Raw genomic sequence first — 21,337 nt, 5'->3', positions numbered from 1 at the left:
GCGATTACGATCATACGCTGCATGCCAACGCTCTTGAGCCGCAGCCATAGCGTCCTGTGCTTCTGCCAAAATCGCCTTTTGGTGCGTGATGAACTTAGAGGCGGAGGACTGGCGAGATGTTGCGACTACGCAATCCCACACTGAGCGCGGTTGGTAGCCTAGATCGGCAATGAAAGGGGACATACCAGTCGTGCTGTGAACGCGCGAATTGTATGCAAACTCGCACAGCGGTAGGAGTGTATCCCAGTCATCATGATGTGGAGCGACAAAGTGTCTAATATACTCGTTCACGAATTTAATCGTGACTTCCGAATGTCCATCTGTGGAAGGTCGGAATGCAGAGCTCAATTGCAATTGGGTCTCCTGTAATTTCATGATCTGCTGCCACAGTTTTGAAATGAACTTTGCATCTCGGTCAGACACGATAGATTCAGGTAGACCGTGAAGTCTCTGGTAGAAATCACGAAACAGCCGAGCCGTAGCCTCTGCTGTTGCATCCATTCGAGTAGCTATAAAATGACTGCGCTTGGTAAGTCGATCTACAATGATGAGCACTGCGTCGTGGCCAGAGACTGTCGGCGGAAGCTGGGTCATGAAGTCCATACTAATATCAGTCCAGCGATTGGCAGGTATCTCTAGCGGATGAAGTGGACCAGCAGGCTTACCGCGGACATATTTGTGCCGCTGGCACAGCTCGCATGATGAGATATAACGTTGCACAGACTCAGCCATACCACGCCAGTAATATTTTTCCAGTAGGAGCAGGAGTGTCTTAGCCTGGCCGGGGTGGCCTCGCGCAGGAGAATCATGCTCCTCGTAAAGAATTAAGTTTCGCAACTCTGCCACGTCCGGAATACACAATAGCTGAGGTGAATCAGGGCGCACTTGGAAATACAAAAGGCCATCGGCGATGGTAAAACGGCGAAGTCTCCGCGATCCAGTGTCAATATCGCCGACGAGGTCCTGCATAATTGGGCCGAATATGGAATCTGTAGCATAGTGACGCCTGCACATGCTTAGTATGTCGACAGGGTGAGTGACCTGCTGTGCAAAAAGACTGGCCTCCTCCGAGTCAGCGTCGTGGGAGGTGAGCTGGCGTAGGAGTTCCGAGAGGCTGATAGCACGGCTCGTGTCGTCCGACCAATCGGGCCGCCTTGATACACTATCCGCGACGGTATTGGTGCTGCCCGCGATCCACCTAAAACGAGGCTGGAATAGCGCGAGCTCGTTTAGCCACCGTGCTAATCTTTGCGAACACGTTTGCTGCTGCAGTAAGGATTCGATCGTTCGGTGGTCGGTGTTGAGGAAGAAAGGCTTGTCCAGCAAATATACCTTCCAGGTGCGCATAGCGTGTAGCGCTGCTAGAAGTTCCTTTTCACGTGTAGGGTAATTAGCTCTGCTCTCGAGAGCTTCCTTCCGCCATACGCGATAATACGTTCCGCACCGCTATCATCATACTGGAACAAATACCCACCAACTGCAAAATCAGAGGCGTCCACGCTCACGTGGAACGGTTTCTCGAAATCGGCGTGGGCGAGAGTCGGGGTCGAAGACAGCTTCTGCTTAAGCGTCTCGAACGCCGCTGTCTGCGCCGAGGAAAATGTAATCGGGTCCTTCGGACGTTTGTTTTTCACTAGTTCTGTCAGCACGGCGACGTTCTCTGCAAACCTGTCGCAAAATCGGCTAACGTACACACAGGTCCCGATGAAAGATTGCAACTCGCGCTTAATCGCGGGCAAAGGCCAGTCCCGGATGACTGCAGCTTTGGCGGGATCGATCCGCACGCCGTCGACGCCAACCACATCACCCAAACATGGGATTTCACGCGCGCAAAAAACACATTTCTCGATCTTCACGTACAACTGCTGCTCGGCACAGCGCGTGAGCACCCTCCTAAGCGCGGCTAAGTGCTCCTCCACAGAGTCGGACGGCGTGAAGACGAACAAATCGTCAAAATATGTCTGACAAAAAGAATCAAGGTCCTTGAAAATGGATTGCACCAGTCTGTTGAAGCATGACGGACTACTTGAAACCCCCATAGGCGTCACCAGGTACTCGAAAAGCCCATCGGGTTTGGAGAAAGCTGTGTAGGGAATAGAATCCTCTCGCAACTTGACCTGAAAGAAGCCCCATAACAAATCTAACGCTGTGAACATGCGCCCGCGAGACATCGCGCGTAGAATTTCGTCCTTGCGCGGTATCGGGTTAGCTGGTACGCGCACCTTAGCGTTGAGTCCACGGTAATCGTGAACGATCCGCCACTCGCCGCTGGCCTTCCGCACACAGAAGGTCGGCGCGCAGTATGGCGAAGACGACGGCCGGATCAACTTGGCCTTTAACATCTCGCGCGTCCATTGCAGGATTGCCTCGCGCTGCTCCCTTGAAAACGGGAATTGCTTCCGGTGAACGGGCGCTGCGTCTGTAACGTCGATGCTCGCATCCATGTTGCCTTGGCGAGCCGGAGGAACCGATGGTAATTCTGATCTGAATACAATATCTCTAAACTCCAGCAACAATGGATACACTGCTGTATCCTCGAGCGCCTTCCAGGCTGCTGCTGCTTTCGGGGCCAACGTGGTCTCGTCCGCAGAATTGATCAGTAAGCAAAATTCATTGTCAGTAGCTTGTAGGAGTTTGTGCACATCTCGAGGCCGGACTAAGCGCGTGCAGCCCACCTCGGACTGGTAGCCATGAGTATAATAATCGCACACACGTGCCTCAGCACGCCGCTTCGGAGTAAGTCGCGGGTGACTGCATCGTCGCCCACCTACACACACTGCTGGCTGGGCGTCTGGCCTTGGTCGCACCGTCTTGGCCACCAAGTCGATGATCGGGTTCACGGTTTCGAGCCACGGCATGCCCAGCATGACGTCGCACGCCTCCGGGATCTCCATCACGAACGCTCCAGTAGTGTAAATAGAAAAGTCAGGTAAAATAATAGAGAGAGATGTCACTCGCTGGGGAATGACTGCTTGTTTTCCGCCACCAAGGCGGATTGTCAGTGGCTGGGCATGCTCGTAGACGCTCAGTCCAACATGCGCGGCGAACTGCGGGCACACTGCATTGAAGGATGCACCGCTATCACTAAAAGCAGACACAGGCTGGTCCTGGACCAAACCTGGCTGTTGAAGGTGACCATGAGGGGAGGATTTCTGGCGCATCAAAACAACATCGTCGTTTTCATAGTCGACATGTGTTTGATGGCCAGAGGCTTGACGCTGCGCTGCCGCATGGTCGACGGCAGCAGCGTTCTCCTCGGTGGGGCGCCAGCCCACCGAGCCTCCTAGTTTTTTGGAGCACTCGGACCCTTGCTAGGACACGCGGGTGACTTGTGCCCCTTGAGCCCGCACTTGAAGCAAGTTGGCTCAGTATGGGTACCTCCAGAACTCGGTATCGACTTTGACGGGGTTTGTAAATTTGAGCTTCCTGTGTCATTGCTCTTGGTTTTCCCTTGCTGGAAACGATTCTGCTTGGGGGCATTTATAGTTGGAATCGATTTAGCCTTAGGGACCTCGCGAGAGTCCTCAAAGCGTTGAGCGTGATCGATAGTGTCCTTTAGCGTGCGTGGGCAATTTTGTGAGACGTATGAGTTCGTGTCCGCGCGCAGGTTCTGCTGGTAGAGCCAGCGCATCACAATATCGGGCATGTCGATGCCCGACATGGACAGCAACTGCATAAACTTGGTGCTGTACTCCTGTTGAGTGGTTGTGACGCGCAGATGATGCATTTTTGTCAACATCTTGAACTCGTAATCATTGTCACGATACCGTGATCGGATCTGCTGTTTGAACAGCGGCCATGTGCGCGGATTATTACCCATCGCGTGCTTGAATTCACGATACCAAGCCATGACGTCTACGCCCAGAAATGGGACGACCATGTCGACGAAGCGTGAGTCGTTACTACTCATCTCGATGGTGTACGCTGCGAAGTGCTCTTCTATGTGGAATAACCACAGCTCCAAATCATCCTCGGCGCGCCCGTGAAACTTTAGCGGGTTAGCCTTCTGTTTCTGGCGATTGGCCCGTGCTTGCATCTCATACATTTCCTGCTGGAACCTAGCCTGCTGCACCATTAACGCATGCATTTGCTGCTGGCTTGTAGTCATGGCCTGCTGCTGTAGCGAGAACATGTTCACTAGATTTGCCAGTAGCTGGGCCGAATCGGTTGCAGGCGGCGCTGCTGGCGGCGGGACATAATGCCCCTGCCCTGACGATGTTGCTGGTGGGGCTGACCCCGGGCGTGCCGGCGCTGCTGACGGCGCTGGTCCAACTGAGGGTGCCTGCGTAGCTGGCGCCGTGGGTCCCACGTTTGCACCTGCCGGAGGCGGCGGCACCTCGGGGTACTGTCGTTCCTCGGCCATAGTATCGTACTCAGCGTAGCCGTCGGCCCCAGGCACTTGGGAAGCGTCCGTGGAGTCCATTCGTGGAGCCTGGTACGGTCGTAACTTGGGTGATTCGTCTTCGGTCTGCCGAGCGGTCTTCCTTGAGCTCAAGAGCGGACGGACGAGTCTAGTCGTACTTAATCGAGTAGGTACGGTGTTGCCTCGAAGGTTGTTGCAAAGCCTTCGGCTCTAATTTCGAAATTGTCTTGCCCTTAGTGGTTGCTTGGCCTTGAGTCTTGTCTAGCTGCGTGCTAGGAGGCGAAATGAAGACTGTAATGAATGAAATAGGCAAACTACGACTTCCTACTCTGCTCTACTCTCTGCTGTGCAGCGCTCTAATGAAACTCACGCAGCAACGGACGCACCCATGCGATCGAGGACGGGCGCTCTTCGCTGGATCCTCTAGCAACGGACTGCGATCTCCGTTACAGCTACGTTCGGCCTACATCCTTCTATTATAATGCATGTCTTCCCGAGGAATACCCGCTTCAGTGACAATCAAGTAGGACGCCACGTCGAAGCCCCTCCTAACGACGAGCATAGCTTACCGTACATGCGTTCTCATGGCGTGCCATACCGCTAGTTCAGCGGCGTATCTAAGGCTACTTCCGCCTCGCTGTCGATATCTTCTCCTTTTGTTGTCATTGCGACGGCTACGCCAGCTATGCTGTAAGATGAATTTGTCTTGGCGGCCGCGTAGACCGTCTGCACAATGACAACTTCAGCGAAGAGCGGTGCCATTAGCAGGAAGCATCACTGCAGGGTGCCATCCGGCAGTGCTTGTCCAAAACTAACCCGGACTGGTTAGACGCATTGATCCGGCCCTCTGGACACATCCAGAGTATCGGGAAGTGCCCCACGTGAAGAACCGAGATCACTAGCAGAACGAGACACCACCGAGAACACGAATGAGGTAGGTGCAGGCGAAGAATTACCCACCATCAGGATTTTAATGGCCAAAGCCAAATAAAACCTCTTCTACTACCCTAATGTTAAATACCATGGTACTAACACTGCTAGATCGTGTTATATAATACAATTTCTCCCATGTACTGTACATTCATTGTATTACCCCCCCCCACACACACACACTCTTAAACCCGTTGTTTATTGAGGCACATCCCGTAGCAAAATTATTCATAGTCCCATACAGAGAAGGGGCTGTAACCGTCGTCTCAGCCAATCAAAATCTGTGCAATGGAGTCATAACGGCATATTCTGGGAGTCACAGATTCCTGCGGGAATCGCTACATGAACTAATACCGGTACATCACGTACCTACCGATAAGCCGTACATATATGGTTTCTACTTTTCGTACCGATAGTATTATACTATACTTATATAAAACGCTGCGAAATGCGCCAAAGCCGTACGGATACGGTGGTTTTGATCAACCATAAATCCGTCCAGGATAGAATTCAGGAAATGTAATTCCTCATGCTGCCTCTCATAGTGTGCAGCGCAGATGCTTTGTCAATCCCTTACATGTACTATACTGCGGCTGTTTGTCGTTTTTTTTAGAACGTGCTCCTTGGGTTAGTTATTAAATAGTAATGCCGCCATGCACCTCGTGCCTCAAAGTTGGCGGCACAGGTAAGGTTGTGGTAGGTTCCAACGTCGCGCAGAACAATGTCTATGTTAATATATCGCAATATAATACCTACAGTAGCTATGAAGTTGCGGCCTTCATGACCCATGCGTGCAGATCATGAACCGTTCATGGCCATGGTGAATCATTGGATCTGAGGCAGATCCAAGGAGTGAAAACAAATCCCAAAATGACGACCTTAGCGTTGTGCACTGAACTTTGGTTTGCTTGGCCTTGACCGCCAAAACCCCTTTCAGTTTTCAATTCGACCGCCAAGGCACAAGACGCCGACAACAAGACAATGCGCTTCTGCTACCTCGCCCTCGCCGCGGGCGTCACACTTCTTGCTGGCACCAGCGCAGCTTCCGCTGAAAGTCAGCTTTCTCAGATGACTCCTGAGCTTGTGACCCGCGCCCTCGCCGATGCACCGATCAGTGGTGCCGCGAAGCGGTCCCTGCGTTCTTACAAGACGTACGAAGAGGAAAACTCGCTCGATTCGCTGGATGAGACGGAGGAGCGAGCAGGCGGCGCAAAGATACTGAGTGTCCGAGCTTTCCAAAAGCTTGTGAAGGCCAAGAGGTATTCTCTTCCGCTTAATATTGGGGAGCTCAAGGCCAAACAGCAAGAACGGGTTGTCGAAACATGGGTGAAGCAGAATCTCAACCAGAAGCAAGTTGCCAAGAAGCTGGGAATGAAGGGTGTCAATGACAAGGAGAACCACAACTTCAAGTTCTTTGAGGCGATTAAATCGCGCTTTAAAGAGCCGTAGCACGTGAAGAAGAATGGCCGATTAGCGCTTATTGGTCTTCTCAACTTGCAAAGTAGTAGTGCTATCTTTTCTTGTCGTGTATTAATCGACCAGTGTCTGGAATACGATGCCTGTCCGATGGGTGAGGTGTAGCTGAACATGGAATATATCGTGGTTTCTTCATTGGAGCTCTTCGAAGAAGCTGGATGTTGTCAAATTTTTGAGAATGCCTGCGAAGTTCTTTGTTTCGACTTGTCGGTGTGCCTAAGCAGCCGACGGTAGCGAGCTCCGAATGTTGTGTAGATCTCAAGCAAGGGTGGTATTGAGTGGTTTTGGGTCGATTTCCTCGAAGCCGAATCGGTCTAGCACTAGACGTATTTGTTGGTGCAACCTTAACCTTGCTTGAAATTCCTGTTCATAAGGTTACGTAGTAGTTCTTGGTATTGTACTAGTACTAACCTTGCATTGTCATGTCGAGGTAGTAGCTCGAATAGAGACTCGCCCACTACTAGGGTAACGACGTGTAGTGCACGAGACCAGTACCCATACTTTCTTACCTGTACACTCCTCCATGTTTAATAATAAAAACAGTACCCGTTTTACTTCATATGCATTGCATCACAACTTGTTCCCCGATTGGAGATATCTTGCTGCAGTCTTCCGCCGAGCATCTTTGCCCGCTGCCGTGTCCAGTGCATCGCCTGCTGGATGGTGCCGTCTTGGTACAGCCCTCTGCCAAGCAGGGCTAGTGGCACCAGCACTGGTCGCCTGATTGAGGTATAACTGGGAAGCTGCATGGCCGCGTTTCGCTCTGGCCAGTTGTTGGGATACCAGAGGCATGACAGGCTGAGTTGCCAGCGTCGATGGAGCAATTGGAGTCGAAGCCGAAGGTACAGGCAGCCGAGGTAGCTTAGTTACTGAACAGATAGTGCCTGCTTGGGAGCTGACAGGTACACAGGCCGTAGGAAGCGAGCGTTTTCCGCGAGAAATCGTGAGAGTGAAGACGTCGGGAATAATTCCCTACAACTATTGTAAGTGTGACCTAGACTTGCTGTTGGTCGAGGTGTGTGTGTGAAACCAATCTGCAAGTAGAATTCGTGGAAATGCACTGAACTAGAAAAGTTCCGTCGAGTTTTTCAGGGTTCCCTTCTCGTAACAGCTAAAAAAAGAAGTCAATTTTGGTCCACAGGTATATCAGGCCACGTTTGGCACCTCTGTAGTGCTTGAAACGTCCTGTGTTATCGTTTTGTTTTACGCTGAGGTTTCATTTTAGTCTTTAGTCTACGCCCTGATTCATCCTAAAGAAGCAGGCTTCATTGGGCTTGAAGTACCTCCGTTAACCTTCACACCGCTGAAGGACAACTGAGCAGCACTGAAAAAAATATTGGAGAGAACCATTAACTTGTATCCGTCACTATGAAATTGTCAAAAATACAGAAAACTAAAAAAACTATGTTTCCTTCGTCGGTAGTAGTCGGGATATCCTTTCGCAACAACCCAGTCAACCTCACGACCTTGAGCTTCTCTCTTGCGCAGCATTTGAGTAACCGTTCCAGGTTTCAGCCCAAGACTGTACCATTCACGATACTGTTTCTTCGCCTCAAGTTTACCAACGATGTAGTCAAACAGTCCTCGCTCTTCGTCACTAGCGTCTTCTTTCTTTTCTGCAGTCTTGTCAACCCTCAGGCCCCTTGCGTTCTCTTCGCCACTACGTTCAGTACTAGCAAGAGCACGAACAGTCTGCGCACGATTCCCTTCAGTCACCGTGCTCGCGGCCGCTGATACGTCGTGCATGCGTGCGAGGGCAGCCACAGCTACCAAAACGATGAAGCAGAACCGCATCGTCGTCCGTGCTTGCCTTCCGATACCCTTCGAGTTCTTGGATGCTTATTCCGAACTGAACCATGTTTCGCTACGTTCGGTGAAATCGGAGGCTTTGACTGGTTCATCCCGGTGGAAGATGGGCACGCCCAGTTTTACTGTTCGGGACTATAGACATCATAGCTTGTGATACCATATGCTTTCGTTTTCAGGAGGGAGAAACATCTGTGATCGATAATGCGATTGTGTTTCTGTGGGCCTTCACCATGATACATGTACATGTTCAGTACATGTATTACATGTACCTGCACTGCTACAATGTACCAGTACTGTACAGGTGTCCCCGCTGAATCTGCAACTGCCATCGGCTATCTATCGCGAACACAGAGTGTGCCGCACACTGTGCGGGAGTCTGCCAGTGCACAAGATTTGCCACAGCTGTCTGGTGAGATGTACTGAATTAGTAAGAACATTGCGGGAAAATGTCTCTCTGCTGGAAACATCGAGTTGCTAGATCACGGTAGAAAATGAAAGGCCCACAATGAACATTATATCTTAGATCAGGGCATCATTGCATGCATCAAGAGTCTCTTCACGCGCATTAAGGTCGAGGATAGCATTGATCGGTATATAGTAGGGTTGCCGCAGGAAAACATCTCAATCTACACAGCCTTAAGTTGGGCGTCACAGGCTTGGAATGCTGTAACTCCGGCCACTATCAGGAACTGCTGGATGAATTCTGACATCGTGTCTAGCGCAAACTCAGCTATGTTGATCCGTAACATTCTTCATTAAAATCAGTACATTAGCGTCTATGCGCAACCTGTGCAGATATTGTAACCTCGCAGTTTTTTTTGGTCCCACCTTTTCAGATTCAGCGGGGACACCTGTACTGTACATGTACAGCCCACAAACTGAAAAGGATGGACATTCTATTAGGCCCTGGTTTCTCCGTCTGGGTCTGGGGATAAATGAAGATGCAATTCCCAGACGCTGTCCCCAGATTGCTGGTGCTGGGGATTATGTTGCTGCTACAAATACCCTGTAAAAATCGTTTTTCTAGCTTGAGTCTCCTCGCACCATTCAGATCTCATACACAACCCCAGGAGGATGCCTCCTCGCAGTTGGAAAGTTGGAAATTTGCGTCGCGCCGGCACGCAAACAAGCGTCATGGAGATGCTGTTGTCGCCCGCCCCGGATGCGACGCTCCGCCTGATGACTTCCCCACCCCCTGCGCAACCCGCCACCATGAGTGCTGCGGGCGGCGGAGAAGATCCCGCCCGCGAAGAAGCTCCGGCTGAGACGAAGCGCGCTCCTCAAGGGGCCCCGAGTACAGACGAGGGCGTGAATAAGGAACGCCTGATATATAACAACTTTCAAGTGGTATGAGCCAATTAGAGGGCATAAATTGCCATTGATGGGACAAAATACTTGTTTTAGTTAATTATGTCAATAATCTGTGTCCGGTCCACGTATAATCCGGCGTGGCGCCAACAAGATTTGATGGTGTCGGCGTCCAGCGCATTCCACGCGTTGCTGCACCACGGAGGGCTTCCGCGTAGAGGCGGCCTAGGATCATCAGCATCCGCCCAGATATGGGCACATGCTCCTGCTCGGCGTACAGCACCATCTCGACGAGGCAGGAGTCCAGGGCCACATAGACGCCCGCGACACCTCCTTGCGACAGCGAAAGTCGACCGCAATGCGCTTGAGCGTGCTCTCGTTGTCCAGGATCCTCTTGACGGACGATTTACCCGGCGCCTTGTCCAGTACAAACTTCTCCCGAGCCCATTCTGCTAGCGTCGCGAGGCTCCACGTTGGCTCGCGGGTGCGCATTGCACAGAGGTCGAGCTGTTGCTGCTTGGTGAGGCGCATTCTCCGTGCTTGCCGCTCCATCTTGTTCGTGTCAAATTCGAATTTCCCGATTCAAAACCAGCAGGCCCAGCTGGCCAATGGCGATGGCCAATGTCAGTGCTTCAAGCTCTTACCTCTAGAATTGCATAATATTAGTTTTTTAAGGTTATAGGATGACACCCGTTCCTTATTCACGCCCTCGTCTGTACGCGCCACAAGCGCTGCAGCGTCGTTGCCTTTGTCTTCCACGGCAACCACGCGATAGTTTGCCTCTCCGAATTGATGCCTATCTCGGAATAAAATCCTCAAACAATTCCCACCCCCTTGGGGGTGGGAATTAATGGCTTGTCTGGGGATAAACAGCCAGCCAATCAGAATCGTTTAATTTATTCCGAGACCCAGACACAGACGGAGAAACCAGGGCGCTAAGCTCTTTTGCCTCAAAATTTTGAGGGAATACACACTGTGCAATTCATCATCGTTACAGTTGTATACATGTATTGTGCCTTGCATGCTTTCTGTCTATTGTACCGGCCAATAAAGTTTGTACCGGGATTTGTAACATGAGCGGTTTCTGGGTCATAACTTTATCAATATTTGTCGACCGAAACCACTACCGCCCACAAAATGACCCCACAGTTCTTGTCGTTCTAGCATACTACATTTCATCGCAAACACGTTTGTCGAGCGATGTATAGTTCCCGGACAATATTGCCAGCAAATCCAGCCTTCAATGCATCACCAACAAAATGGTACCATAATTGAAGCTAGAAGCCAAGTCTAAAAAGAAACAGCAACGCAACATGAAACTACAGCGTTTCAGCTTCGTAATGAGCGCACGTAGGCTGAAGTTGGTCGAGTATTGGCACCAGGAAAGCTTCTATCCTGCCAAGACTTTGCTTCGGAGTCTTGTTATCGATAGGTGCCGTTAACACTGTAAGATGTTATGTTCGAAACATGGGTACAGGAAGGGGAACTACGAAATCAACAAAAAAACCTGTGAGATGTGATACTGGGGATTTGAATTTGTCCTGATCTGTTAAAATAGTCAAACCTGGCCTTCGACGTCAACGTGATTGCATGTCCCATGCATCCAGATGTTTTGCCGTATGATTCACGGATTGAGCCAATGGTGTGCTCGTATTTTGACCGATGATAGGCTAACCCTATTGGAGCCCTTTCCCCAAACTTTTGGCCAGCTGAGAGCGTTTTTTCTAGCGGCTATATCTCGATAACGACGTCGAATTCGTCAAATCTGAGCCAAAAATCGGAATCTACGGGCGAAAATTACCCTTATATCTAACTATCGTATATGGAAAGTCACCATCTTCTATGTGTAAAATGACCCCTCTCTGCGGTACAAACTTTATTGGCCGGTACAATAAACAACGACGTAATTCGTTGTTTTAGCAAATCATGGCGATAAGCCCATCATTGAGTTAGGAGGCTAACTCGTCGATTTAAGATAGAATAGCTGCTAAGACAACGAGTTAACGTTGAGTTATGCCTACTTTCGTTGAATGGCTGGAGTAAATCCGACAATACTACGGTGCTGACATTCTAACTCGCTCGCTTCGTCTGATTGCTTTTCAGTCGATCATGATATCGATTGACATGCGCTGGCGATCTATCGTACTAACCTACCTCTACGATATTGATCTAACGGTTGTGGCTTCAGTGATGGGAGTGTCAACGCGGTCCATCTCTCGCTGGGGCTATCTGCTCCGTCGGCGTGGTAACGTTATTCCAAACGCTCGAATCGAACGGAAGACGCGCTGGCCCCAGAGACTATCAAGTTTGTGAAGGGCGTCGTCGAAGAACATCCCTTTTTTATATCGAGGAGCTGCAAGCTGCTTTAAAGCCAGCGTTTCCTGCACTACCAAACATTTCTACTGCTACTATATGCCGTGCGCTGAAATTCGACCTTGGTTTAACGCGCAAGGTCCTGACGAAGAGAGCGAGAGAAAGTGTCCCCGCCGAAATCGATGCTTACTACAAGAAGTTCTATTCTTGCAGTCATTCATGCAGCGACAACCGATCAATTGTTGCAGTGGCAACCGGTCTATTCTTGTTCTGCGTTGTGCTTGGGACTGGCGGTTGATTAGCTTATTTTTAACTTAGAGTTAGGCTGCGATATATGATCATCACGAAGGATTTGCTCGTTGGTTTAGAGCCTTTATCGCAAATGCCAAAGTTCGTGCAAAGCACAATACGTGTACATGTACTAAGCCGTGCTAAAGCACGGCTCATTGTATCACGAAGTAAGTTCGGTTTCTAAGGCACACAGCCTCTCTGTTTCTGCCAGTGCTCTGGCGCGAAGTAGTGTAGGAATCCAGTGGGCGCCTTCCACGACCCACTTAAAACGGTTTTATGCAACCCTAACCTCGGCATTAAAAGTCGCATTAAACGACCTCATTAAACTGAATTGTTTGATCGACTATCTGTTTTAGTAGATTAAACAATTCCCCTTTTTAGTTTTAGTTTTAGTTTAATGCGGGCCCCTTATGTTGAACTTCAACCATACAGAGTTGCATCCGATTTGAAAACGAGCGATCCTCTGGAGACGCGAAAATCTGCGCGCTTTCAACCCAGAGCTCACTTTCGAACTTGCTCCTTCGCAGTGACGATAAAAGTAGGCGTATAGAGTGTCTTTGCGTTTGGAGGACGAAGCTAACGGCGACGTGTAGGTGTATCAATGACTCTAAGCAGGACCCGGAAGAGGAAGGTCATCGAAGACGAGGCGGCGATGATCCAAGAGGAAGAGGACCACGGAGTCGGTCTCGTCAAACGCACGAAGCCATGCGTTCTTCAGGAACGCGCGGTGGTGTTAAGCCCCCCCCCCCCCCCCCCCTCCTCCTCAAGCTGCGGCACAGCTGGGGTTGTCGGTATTCGGCCTAAAGCTCACCCCTCTTTTTCTTCTATCGTGGTCGAAGACGAAGCGTTTGTCGGTTGCCCACCCTCGTCGACAGGGGAATCAACGAAGAATTCCCTCCCGGGCACCACAGCGGGATCGACCTGGAACACGTCTTGCGCGAGCTGTAGTTCTCATACCCCAACTGTAGCGTCATGGTCGACGCAGACCGGCTACCCTTCGGATTGCACCCGGAGGCAGTCCACGTCTACTTGCAGTGCTTCTGGTTTATCGCCGGCTCGTGAGGAAGGAGGCGCGAGCTCGCAGGAAACTCTCACGCAGACTCCTCCGGAAATCCCTGTCGCTATTGGAGGTGGCAGCCCACAGACAGGCTCGCATAGGGAAGATCAACCTAACGAGTGGCAGCTGGCGGGCTGGCCGCTGCTCGTTGAGTGTATCGGGCGTCATTCCAACGGCGAGCGGTGGAAATTTAAATCTGTTCCCGACAAGGCTCGCTGCAATTGCCGCCAACGATGCAACGCCCTCACGTGCACGAACGCCCTGGATAATCGCTTCTGCACCCAAGACAATTGTCCGTTCGAAGGACGTTGCGGGAACGGCCTCCAGGAAAATCTCAACCTTGTGCTGTGTTCGAACCGTGTCAGCAGAGAGTTCGGGGTCGTCACGTTGGGCGTCATCGCGGAAGCCAGATAATAGGGGAGTATTTCGGGTACTTCATGGGTCCACACGACGTCCCGCGTCGCGGACCGATGGATAACGGCTACAGGATGGTGCTCAACACACCGACTGTCGACGGTAGGAGTGTGGTGCTCGATGCTTTGTGGTGTGGCGGCATGATGAGATTCGTCAACCACCATTGTAATCCGAACTGTCGGTTCGAGGAGGTGCAAGTGGGGTCACGCGTGACTGTTGTGGCTGTCTCTCAACGCGAGATCTTGCCGGGCGAGGAGATCACGGTGTCGTACGGGAATCATCTATGGTTTGTCTGCCGTTGCGGGTGGTGGGGCTGCCAGCACCGCCATCTGCAGAACTTGTGAGGTTGAAGTCGTGAAGGCGGGACTGCCACATGATTAGCGTATTGAGATCTTCGTTGCAAAAGACTTGATGTTTGTATTGCATGCCGCAAATCTTCTATCAATACATTGTCGTTGTGGTTGGGCTTGCGCATTCGAGATTTTGAGGAGTAGGGAGAAGATGGCCAGGGTAGGAATACCAGGCGTGTGCAAGCGACTCTAATCAAGCGTACTGACAGCTTGTCTCTGTGGATGAGTGCCGCTTGTAGAAAGGAAGGCAGACGGGCTACCGCAACTACAGCAAGGACGAGATCGGGAGGCTCTGCTTGGTTGTGAAGGAGCTTAAGCCGCTGGGGGGAAACGATTGGGTGCGAGTGAAACAAACGTATGACTACAAACTACCGAGGTCGTGGCCTGACCGCGACGTAGAGTCACTCAAGCGAAAGTTCAAGGATCTGGCAGGGACCGCGAAGCCGACAGGCAAAGCAAAGGTGCCTGAGCACATTGCACTTGCTAAAGAGGCGAAACGAATGATTGACGAGATGACGTCGGTTCAAACCATGGACGATGGCGCAGATGACGGAGCTGATGACGGAGCTCTTCTGGAGCAAGTTGCTGAAGCTGTTCGTGCTGAAGCGGAACGCAGGCTGTCGAGAGAGGGGAAGGCACCACAGAGTCAAAGTGAGCAGGGAGGTGAAGACAGCGATGAAGAAGAGGCCGGACTCCACGAGCAAGATCCCGAACATGACACGACCATGGAGCGTTCCGATGTGGGCTGTACTCGCCCCTCCGCTGACGCTGATGATGGGGTGGGCGCATCGGAAGGTCGCCTTGATATGACACACGCACACCTGGAGGGCACCATTATTCGCTGCGACGGAACTACTATGGACGCCGCACTAGCTGCCGAGATGGAGCTCTATGACGAGAGTTCAAATAACGAAGATGACGAGGAAGAGAAAGGTGCTACTGCTGTTGATGACGGCCTGACCCAGAGCGCTGCTATTGTGGTGACATCTCCGACTGGAAGTGCAAAAACGAATTCGTCCTCCACCCCGAGAAGCAGTCGCTCTGGCACACTGTCCGCTGGTCGCCCTATACGGGCAAAGCAGGATCACCTACCGACGGTCACGAGTCCTTCGCGTGAGCCTCTCGTGCGAGATCCGTCGAAGGCCGCAGCTGACGCCATTGAAGAGAAGGCACACAAAAAGTTAACAGAGACCTCAACACGTCTCGGTGGCAAGATTTGCGCGTCGTCAGAGATAATCTACCTCAGTTATCTAAGAAACCTCCTAGCGAAGCGTCCGGACAAACTGCAGAGAGTTCGTATGCCAAGACTAAGCGCCTTCGCACTGCCCGTAAACTGAACGATCTAGAGAAGGAATTGGCAGATGTGGAGGAGCAACAGACCTCTGGTCGTAGTGATGTGATGGAGTTGATGCTGCTCTTCAGAGATGAATCGGAGAGGAAAGAAGCCGCAGCTGAAAAGAGACGTCGAGAGGAGCGCCAGGAGCGCGAAGAAGCTGCGAGACGTGAACGTGACCACCGTGATCAAGTTCGCAGAGACGAAATGGAAGTTGTTGAGAATCGTCGACAACGCGAGCTGGACGCGGCAAAACAGGAGCGAGAGGAACGGTACCGCCAGGAACAAGCAGCGCAACAAGCACGTTCCGATCAAAGGGACAAAGAGCTTGAGGAGAGCCGACGACGCTTTGAGCAGCGACTGGAATTGGACAGACAGGAGGCCCAGAACCGCCACGAGCAGACGATGATGCTGTTTAGATCCATGCAAAAGCAATGAGTCCATAAGGATCAAGCATCGTAGTGCGTGTTTTCGTGTTAGGCTCTGTAGCTAGTGGTTATCTTCACTACCAAAAACAAATGTTGTGCGAATCTGGCTATTCTCAAGTAGTCGCACTCTGTAGTTAGAAAGTCTGAATAGGTTGTCAAGCCGCAGTCCCCGCGCCTCCCTGTCAGGTGGAAGAGGTAACAACAATCGCTTGTGCACCTTGGAAACAGAGCCCATTCCCCACTCTGCAGCCTGCCGAATCGATGTTATGGCAGAAGACACAACTCTTGCAGATTCGCGTACGGATGGAAGCAAACGTCCTAAGTCGCCTTCTTTAGAGGCGTCAAAATTCTGTCTGTCATTCGCCCCGAACACGGAAAAGCGCTGTCTGCCACCACCCCGTACCTCTTGTCAGGGCACAGCTCTTCGTCGAGGAGGTTGTCACGAAACTCGACGCAGTTCTCTGCGTCGTTCCGACTTCCGGGGCAGTTATGCCGAGCCCACACAATAAGTCCGTCAGCACCAAAACAGAGCGTTCCCGTGACGAAGACGTCATGTAACCAGCCATTATAAAATGCATTTTGCACGTCTGGGTTAGAAGGCTGGAGTACCTGTAAGTACAGCGGAACCAAAACAATCAGCATATTTAGTTTAAACAACCCTCATCCCGATTATCAGTGTCGAACCTTGAAATTTTTGCCGTCGATGAAGCCCCACGTAAACTGTAGTAAAGGTTGGCGTAGTGCCGTGAGCTTCGCAAGAGCTCGTTGCCGTGTTGGCGAGGGCCACGTGATTCGTGCCGGATGAAAATTGGAGAGGGTCCTCGACAAAGCAACTTTTGCAGCATTCAAAACTCGGCTGAGAGTTGCCGGTGGCACGCCGAAGAATGAGCACGCCATCCTCGCGTGTAGAGAATCCACGTAGTAGACCAGAACCACTGCAAGCGCCTGGTGCTTGAACCGAAGGCGTGGCGGCCGTCCTCCTTTGGGACGAAACCTAGGTAGACTGTAGAACCGAGCAAACTCCCTCAGAAGCCTCATAAATGAGGGACTGCGCAAAGTTACAAACCCAATTCGTCAACTAGCGTTAGATGGTCTAGTCACGCAGCATATCACGAGACCTACCGATCCAAACTAGTGTAGTGGATGAAGTTGTCGTTTGTACCCTTCAACCACACCTTCATCCAGCCCGAAGTTTCAGGATCTGGGATGCAGTCCAAGGTGGCATAGTGACGGATCCTGGTCAACCGACGGTGCTCATACCGCTTCCTTTCCTCATGCAGCTTCCGTCGTAGCTCTTTTAAAGCCTCTGCAAGTTGACGTCGGTTCCGCAAATGCGCCGACAAAGCTACCAATGTACCGACAGCATGCATGGTGATCTTCCCAATCAAATTCAAAAATGACGTGCGACCGACGTGCGGGATCGCACCCTCCAAAGATCTAAGGAAACGTTCGAAATTTTGTCCTGCTCAAACTGACTGCATTCGGTTTTGAGTGTATAGGCATGCGACAGTTATAGGCGACCAGAGTAAAACGTTTTATGTGGGTTTTGGAATGACTTTTGAGAGCACTGCCTCATGAGATGGTTTTGCGTCCCCTAACCCCTGCATTAAAACTGATTCCACAAAACGGTTTTAGAAGGGTTATGGAAGGCGCCCAGTGGGCCCCAGTTAGCACTACAACCAACGCGAATGTTGCCCCTAAAAGGCTCAAGCAACATGCAACTGGATAACATACTATCACACCGGTATAAAACCTACCAGGTTCGTACCGATACAGTATTCTTTTGCCACCTTATAAGTGATTCAGGCAGATGTGTTCATACCAGCACCTAACAACTCTGGATAAAATTCAGAGAACTTAGTTGAAGTTCCAAATTTAGAAAGTGCGGGAACCTCACGATGTACCTCATCAACTGAGGGCCGTTCTTAACGGAGCGGGTGTGCGGTAGGCTCGGTAGGCCGGGGTAGGCTGCGCACCGGCTCTGTGCAGCAATCGGGACTACACCTCGAGGGAATTTTCGATCACGGATCGGTACCGCTGAACGTGATCCTTTCGCCATCTTCTTCTTTCTTCGTCTTTTTTCTTCTTTTTCTTGTTCTTGTTCTTCTTCTTGGTTGCTCGTAAAGTCGATCGACCTGCAGTAGCACGAAACACAGAAGGTCATACCAATCCCGGATCGCGGCACCAGTTGTCGTGTAGGAAAACGCGCTAAATTATATATGGCACACTTTCCCCACCAACAACACCCACCAAGTCACCGAAGACTCAATGGGCTTGTTAGGGTTAGAACCTGAAGGCCCAGGAACTTTCCCTTGCACCGGGTTGATGTTTCCCCTGTGTACCGAGCTTCCGCTAGTCGACCGACGGAAGACTCAGCGTCACTAGCCACGAGCAAAGGCTAGCACGCTCTCACACACAAAATATACCTCGCAGGCCCTCAGAAGGAAGGATCCCGGCCTTTTACGGCGTGACACGAGGGTGCCGGAGCTATACTCCGGCGGGAAGAAATAAACGGAGTGCGCTCTCGCTCCTCCAGTTCCTGGCGACGACTCGTCGCTACCAATACACCGGTCACTAACTCTTGGCCCTGCCAGGGATGAACACACGCTACACTAGTAGATGTGCCCACCGACAGTCATAATCCTACCTACCAGGTTTACCTTGAGCTGCAGGTCGTTCACTGCAGGCACCGGTGTCGCCCTTGCGTGGTTGGGAGGAAAAGCTGTTCTGTTATTGTTGCCCGAAGGCTTATCTTGTCTTCTCTTAAGTTTCCTATCGATCAATACAAATATCAAGTATAAACGCGTCCGTTTTGGACCGCCAGTTGTAACTCACGACTCTTCGGCGCTTTCTCTGCGACGTGGCGGCGTTACCGACGACTCAAACGGCCGCTGAAACGCCACCGACGACTCGGGACAGGCGCCGATGACTCATAAGTTCGGATCTTGCCAGTAGGTTCGCCCCGCACTTAGCGAGCTGCAACCGCCCGCTCTTGACTTGGGACCGTCAACGAGTCATCGTCACCGGCCTATTTAGGCCAATCAGCGATCAGGGAGTTTAGTCCAATGGCTGGCGATGGGTTGTGACTTGCCAGTTAACGCCGGCGCCTCGAGTCTTCTTCGTCCCTCGTCCCGCCTTTGGGTTTTGGCATCGGTTTCATTTCCCGATACCACAACAAGCTGAATCTTGGAGAGCCCTACGGGTGGTGGGAAGACCACAATCCTGACCCAAAGAAACGTGATGTTGCGATGGTGCACGGTGCAGTAAATGACTGTCGGACGAAAGTCCTCCTGGATACCGGTGCGACTGTGAATATTGTGAGTTTCGACTTAGCGCGTAAGTTGGGACTCAAACTCAAGTCGCACAAACGAACCAAGGTTTCCGGAGTGGGAGGCGTCCCGACATACATTGGTGCAAGCGCTGAGGTAAAGATCACCGTCGGTCCGAGGGTGGTGTATATCCTGAATGTCTGGGTTGCAAATATCGGCGAAGGGGTCGATGTACTTCTGGGTATGAGTTTCATGTTTGCAGCTGGTTTGAGGATTAGCGTTCGCGAAGGTCTTGTGACACTGCCAGATGAAGAGACGATTGTCATGTGTGGATGGTCGCCTGGCGACCACACAGGAGTTGACTTGCCGGTAAACCCCCAGCACAGTCTGTATCTGCGACCAGGAGAAGATGCGGTGATTCGAATTCAGTATGGTCAGACCAATCCCCAGCGTGAGCTGCTGTGGGCTGGACGAGGAGATCGCTGGGTTACACAAATCATCTATGCAGCGAAATCCTAGCCAGTGGCTGTACGAGTGGTGAACATTTCGGATAAGAACGTCTGGATTGACACGCGGATCCCTGTCGCTAGAATTGTGGAGTACGGGTTCTTCCCATGAGCAGGTCGATTTGTGCGTCCAGGGTCTTCAGCCTATCGGGATTGGCAAGTATCTATCTTAGAGAATGTGCCGTCCCCTGAAGCCAAGATGCGTATGCGACGACTCGCCGAGCTCCAGGACTCCACGACAGAACCGCGGTGCACTCAGACGCCAGCGTATCAGTGGCCACTCAGAATCTACCTCGACCTGAAGGCGGTCCTGACAGAGCCATGCTTGCCGCAGTGCTTCCAAGGCCAATTCTTCGGCGCGTGCGCTTTGCTCAAGATGATGCGACTCAGACGGATGAAGGTGCCCGTGAAACTGTTGTCACTCCACAAGAAGCCGAAGCAAGGACAAGTGAGGCGGAGACCGCTGGAGAGGGCATTGTGGTGACAACTGGTAGTGAAGACGACCGTGAGTTCATCGACCCGGATCCCGGTGTGTCTAGTGAAATCCTGGATGTACCCGACGACGACGACGATTCGCTGCAGCCTCTGGATGAATACTGGGAGATTCCGATCTCTGGCATGTTAGGGACCCCGCTCGAGAAGTTGAAGCAGGAGTACGACCGTTGCCTGAGGGTTACCACCGAGGATCTCGACTACGAACCCGAAGTGTACATGCGTGAAGGCAGTGAGCTGCTCTCGCAGCTGCGAGACCAGTTGGTTATGCTCCCTGAGTTGCAGGTCCTGGCACCCGAGTGCAAGATCGAGGAAGCCGCTTGATGTGGGGGTAATGGGGTCTCTAAAATCAGCGATTAGAAACAGTAGTAGTAGATGCACTGGCGGTACTGCTAAGGAAAGCGTATTCGTGCGGTTAACTCAACTATTGCATGGGAGTCCATTACAGCAAGAACTGTAATCCGTAGCTTCGAAAAGGCTATTCCGAGGTATCCGGAGGTATTAGGTAATAACCATTTGAAATTGAATACCTTTTTTTGAAATTCATATGCATTTATGAACGGTCTCTGTACAATTGACCCACGTTTTGACCATTGACATTTCCTGCCGGATTTTTTTGTCTTGCACAGAGTTCGTCTATTTACTATGGAGGATGGCATTAAGTGATGCCGGATTTCTGCGTCGTTGTCTGTACCTCGAAAGCTATCGAAATGACACTTCATGTCCATTATGGAAGGCTGGAAACCAACTCACTGCCAGACGCCGCAAAGCGGCGATCTACGTCGAGGTCCTCCTGTCCTCCTGTACCATCAGTGCATCGCCGTGCGCATCGCTCACTTTCATTCGGTCCTGCGTCGGCGTCAGCACTACCGGTGCAAGCAGCTAGATCGCAGCTCGAGCACACCCCAACTATCAGCAATGGTATTCTTTCGCCGCTTCAGCCACAACTGCAGCTCCGTCCACAGCAGCAACAGCAGCCGTCCCATCAATCGCAGCAA

General features: G+C 51.5%; 3 protein-coding genes across 3 annotated transcripts; 2 read left to right on the top strand and 1 right to left on the bottom strand.

Moving 5' to 3' along the window:
* Positions 1–6,274: 6,274 nt before the first annotated feature.
* On the top strand, positions 6,275–6,742 carry IUM83_11195 (putative secreted RxLR effector protein; the record flags this gene model as incomplete). Its single annotated transcript, XM_067935742.1, has 1 exon — positions 6,275–6,742. One exon carries the CDS (start codon positions 6,275–6,277, stop codon positions 6,740–6,742), a length of 468 nt encoding a protein of 155 aa, XP_067784947.1.
* Positions 6,743–14,462: 7,720 nt separating this feature from the next.
* Positions 14,463–16,082, top strand: IUM83_11194 (uncharacterized protein; the record flags this gene model as incomplete). The annotated part of the gene is made up of 3 exons (XM_067935741.1): positions 14,463–14,471; positions 14,551–15,435; positions 15,558–16,082. 3 exons carry the CDS (start codon positions 14,463–14,465, stop codon positions 16,080–16,082), a joined length of 1,419 nt encoding a protein of 472 aa, XP_067785076.1.
* Positions 16,083–16,390: 308 nt separating this feature from the next.
* On the bottom strand, positions 16,391–17,253 carry IUM83_11193 (uncharacterized protein; the record flags this gene model as incomplete). Its single annotated transcript, XM_067935740.1, has 3 exons — positions 16,391–16,681; positions 16,757–17,120; positions 17,195–17,253. The coding sequence occupies 3 exons, from the start codon at positions 17,251–17,253 to the stop codon at positions 16,391–16,393; spliced, it is 714 nt and encodes a 237-aa protein (XP_067784891.1).
* Positions 17,254–21,337: the final 4,084 nt, after the last annotated feature.

Source organism: Phytophthora cinnamomi, assembly GCF_018691715.1.
Source record: "Phytophthora cinnamomi strain GKB4 chromosome Unknown Contig83, whole genome shotgun sequence".
NCBI lineage: Eukaryota > Oomycota > Peronosporomycetes > Peronosporales > Peronosporaceae > Phytophthora > Phytophthora cinnamomi.
The sequence above is the reverse complement of the archived record's forward strand: the minus strand, read 5'-3'. Positions and strand labels throughout refer to the sequence as shown.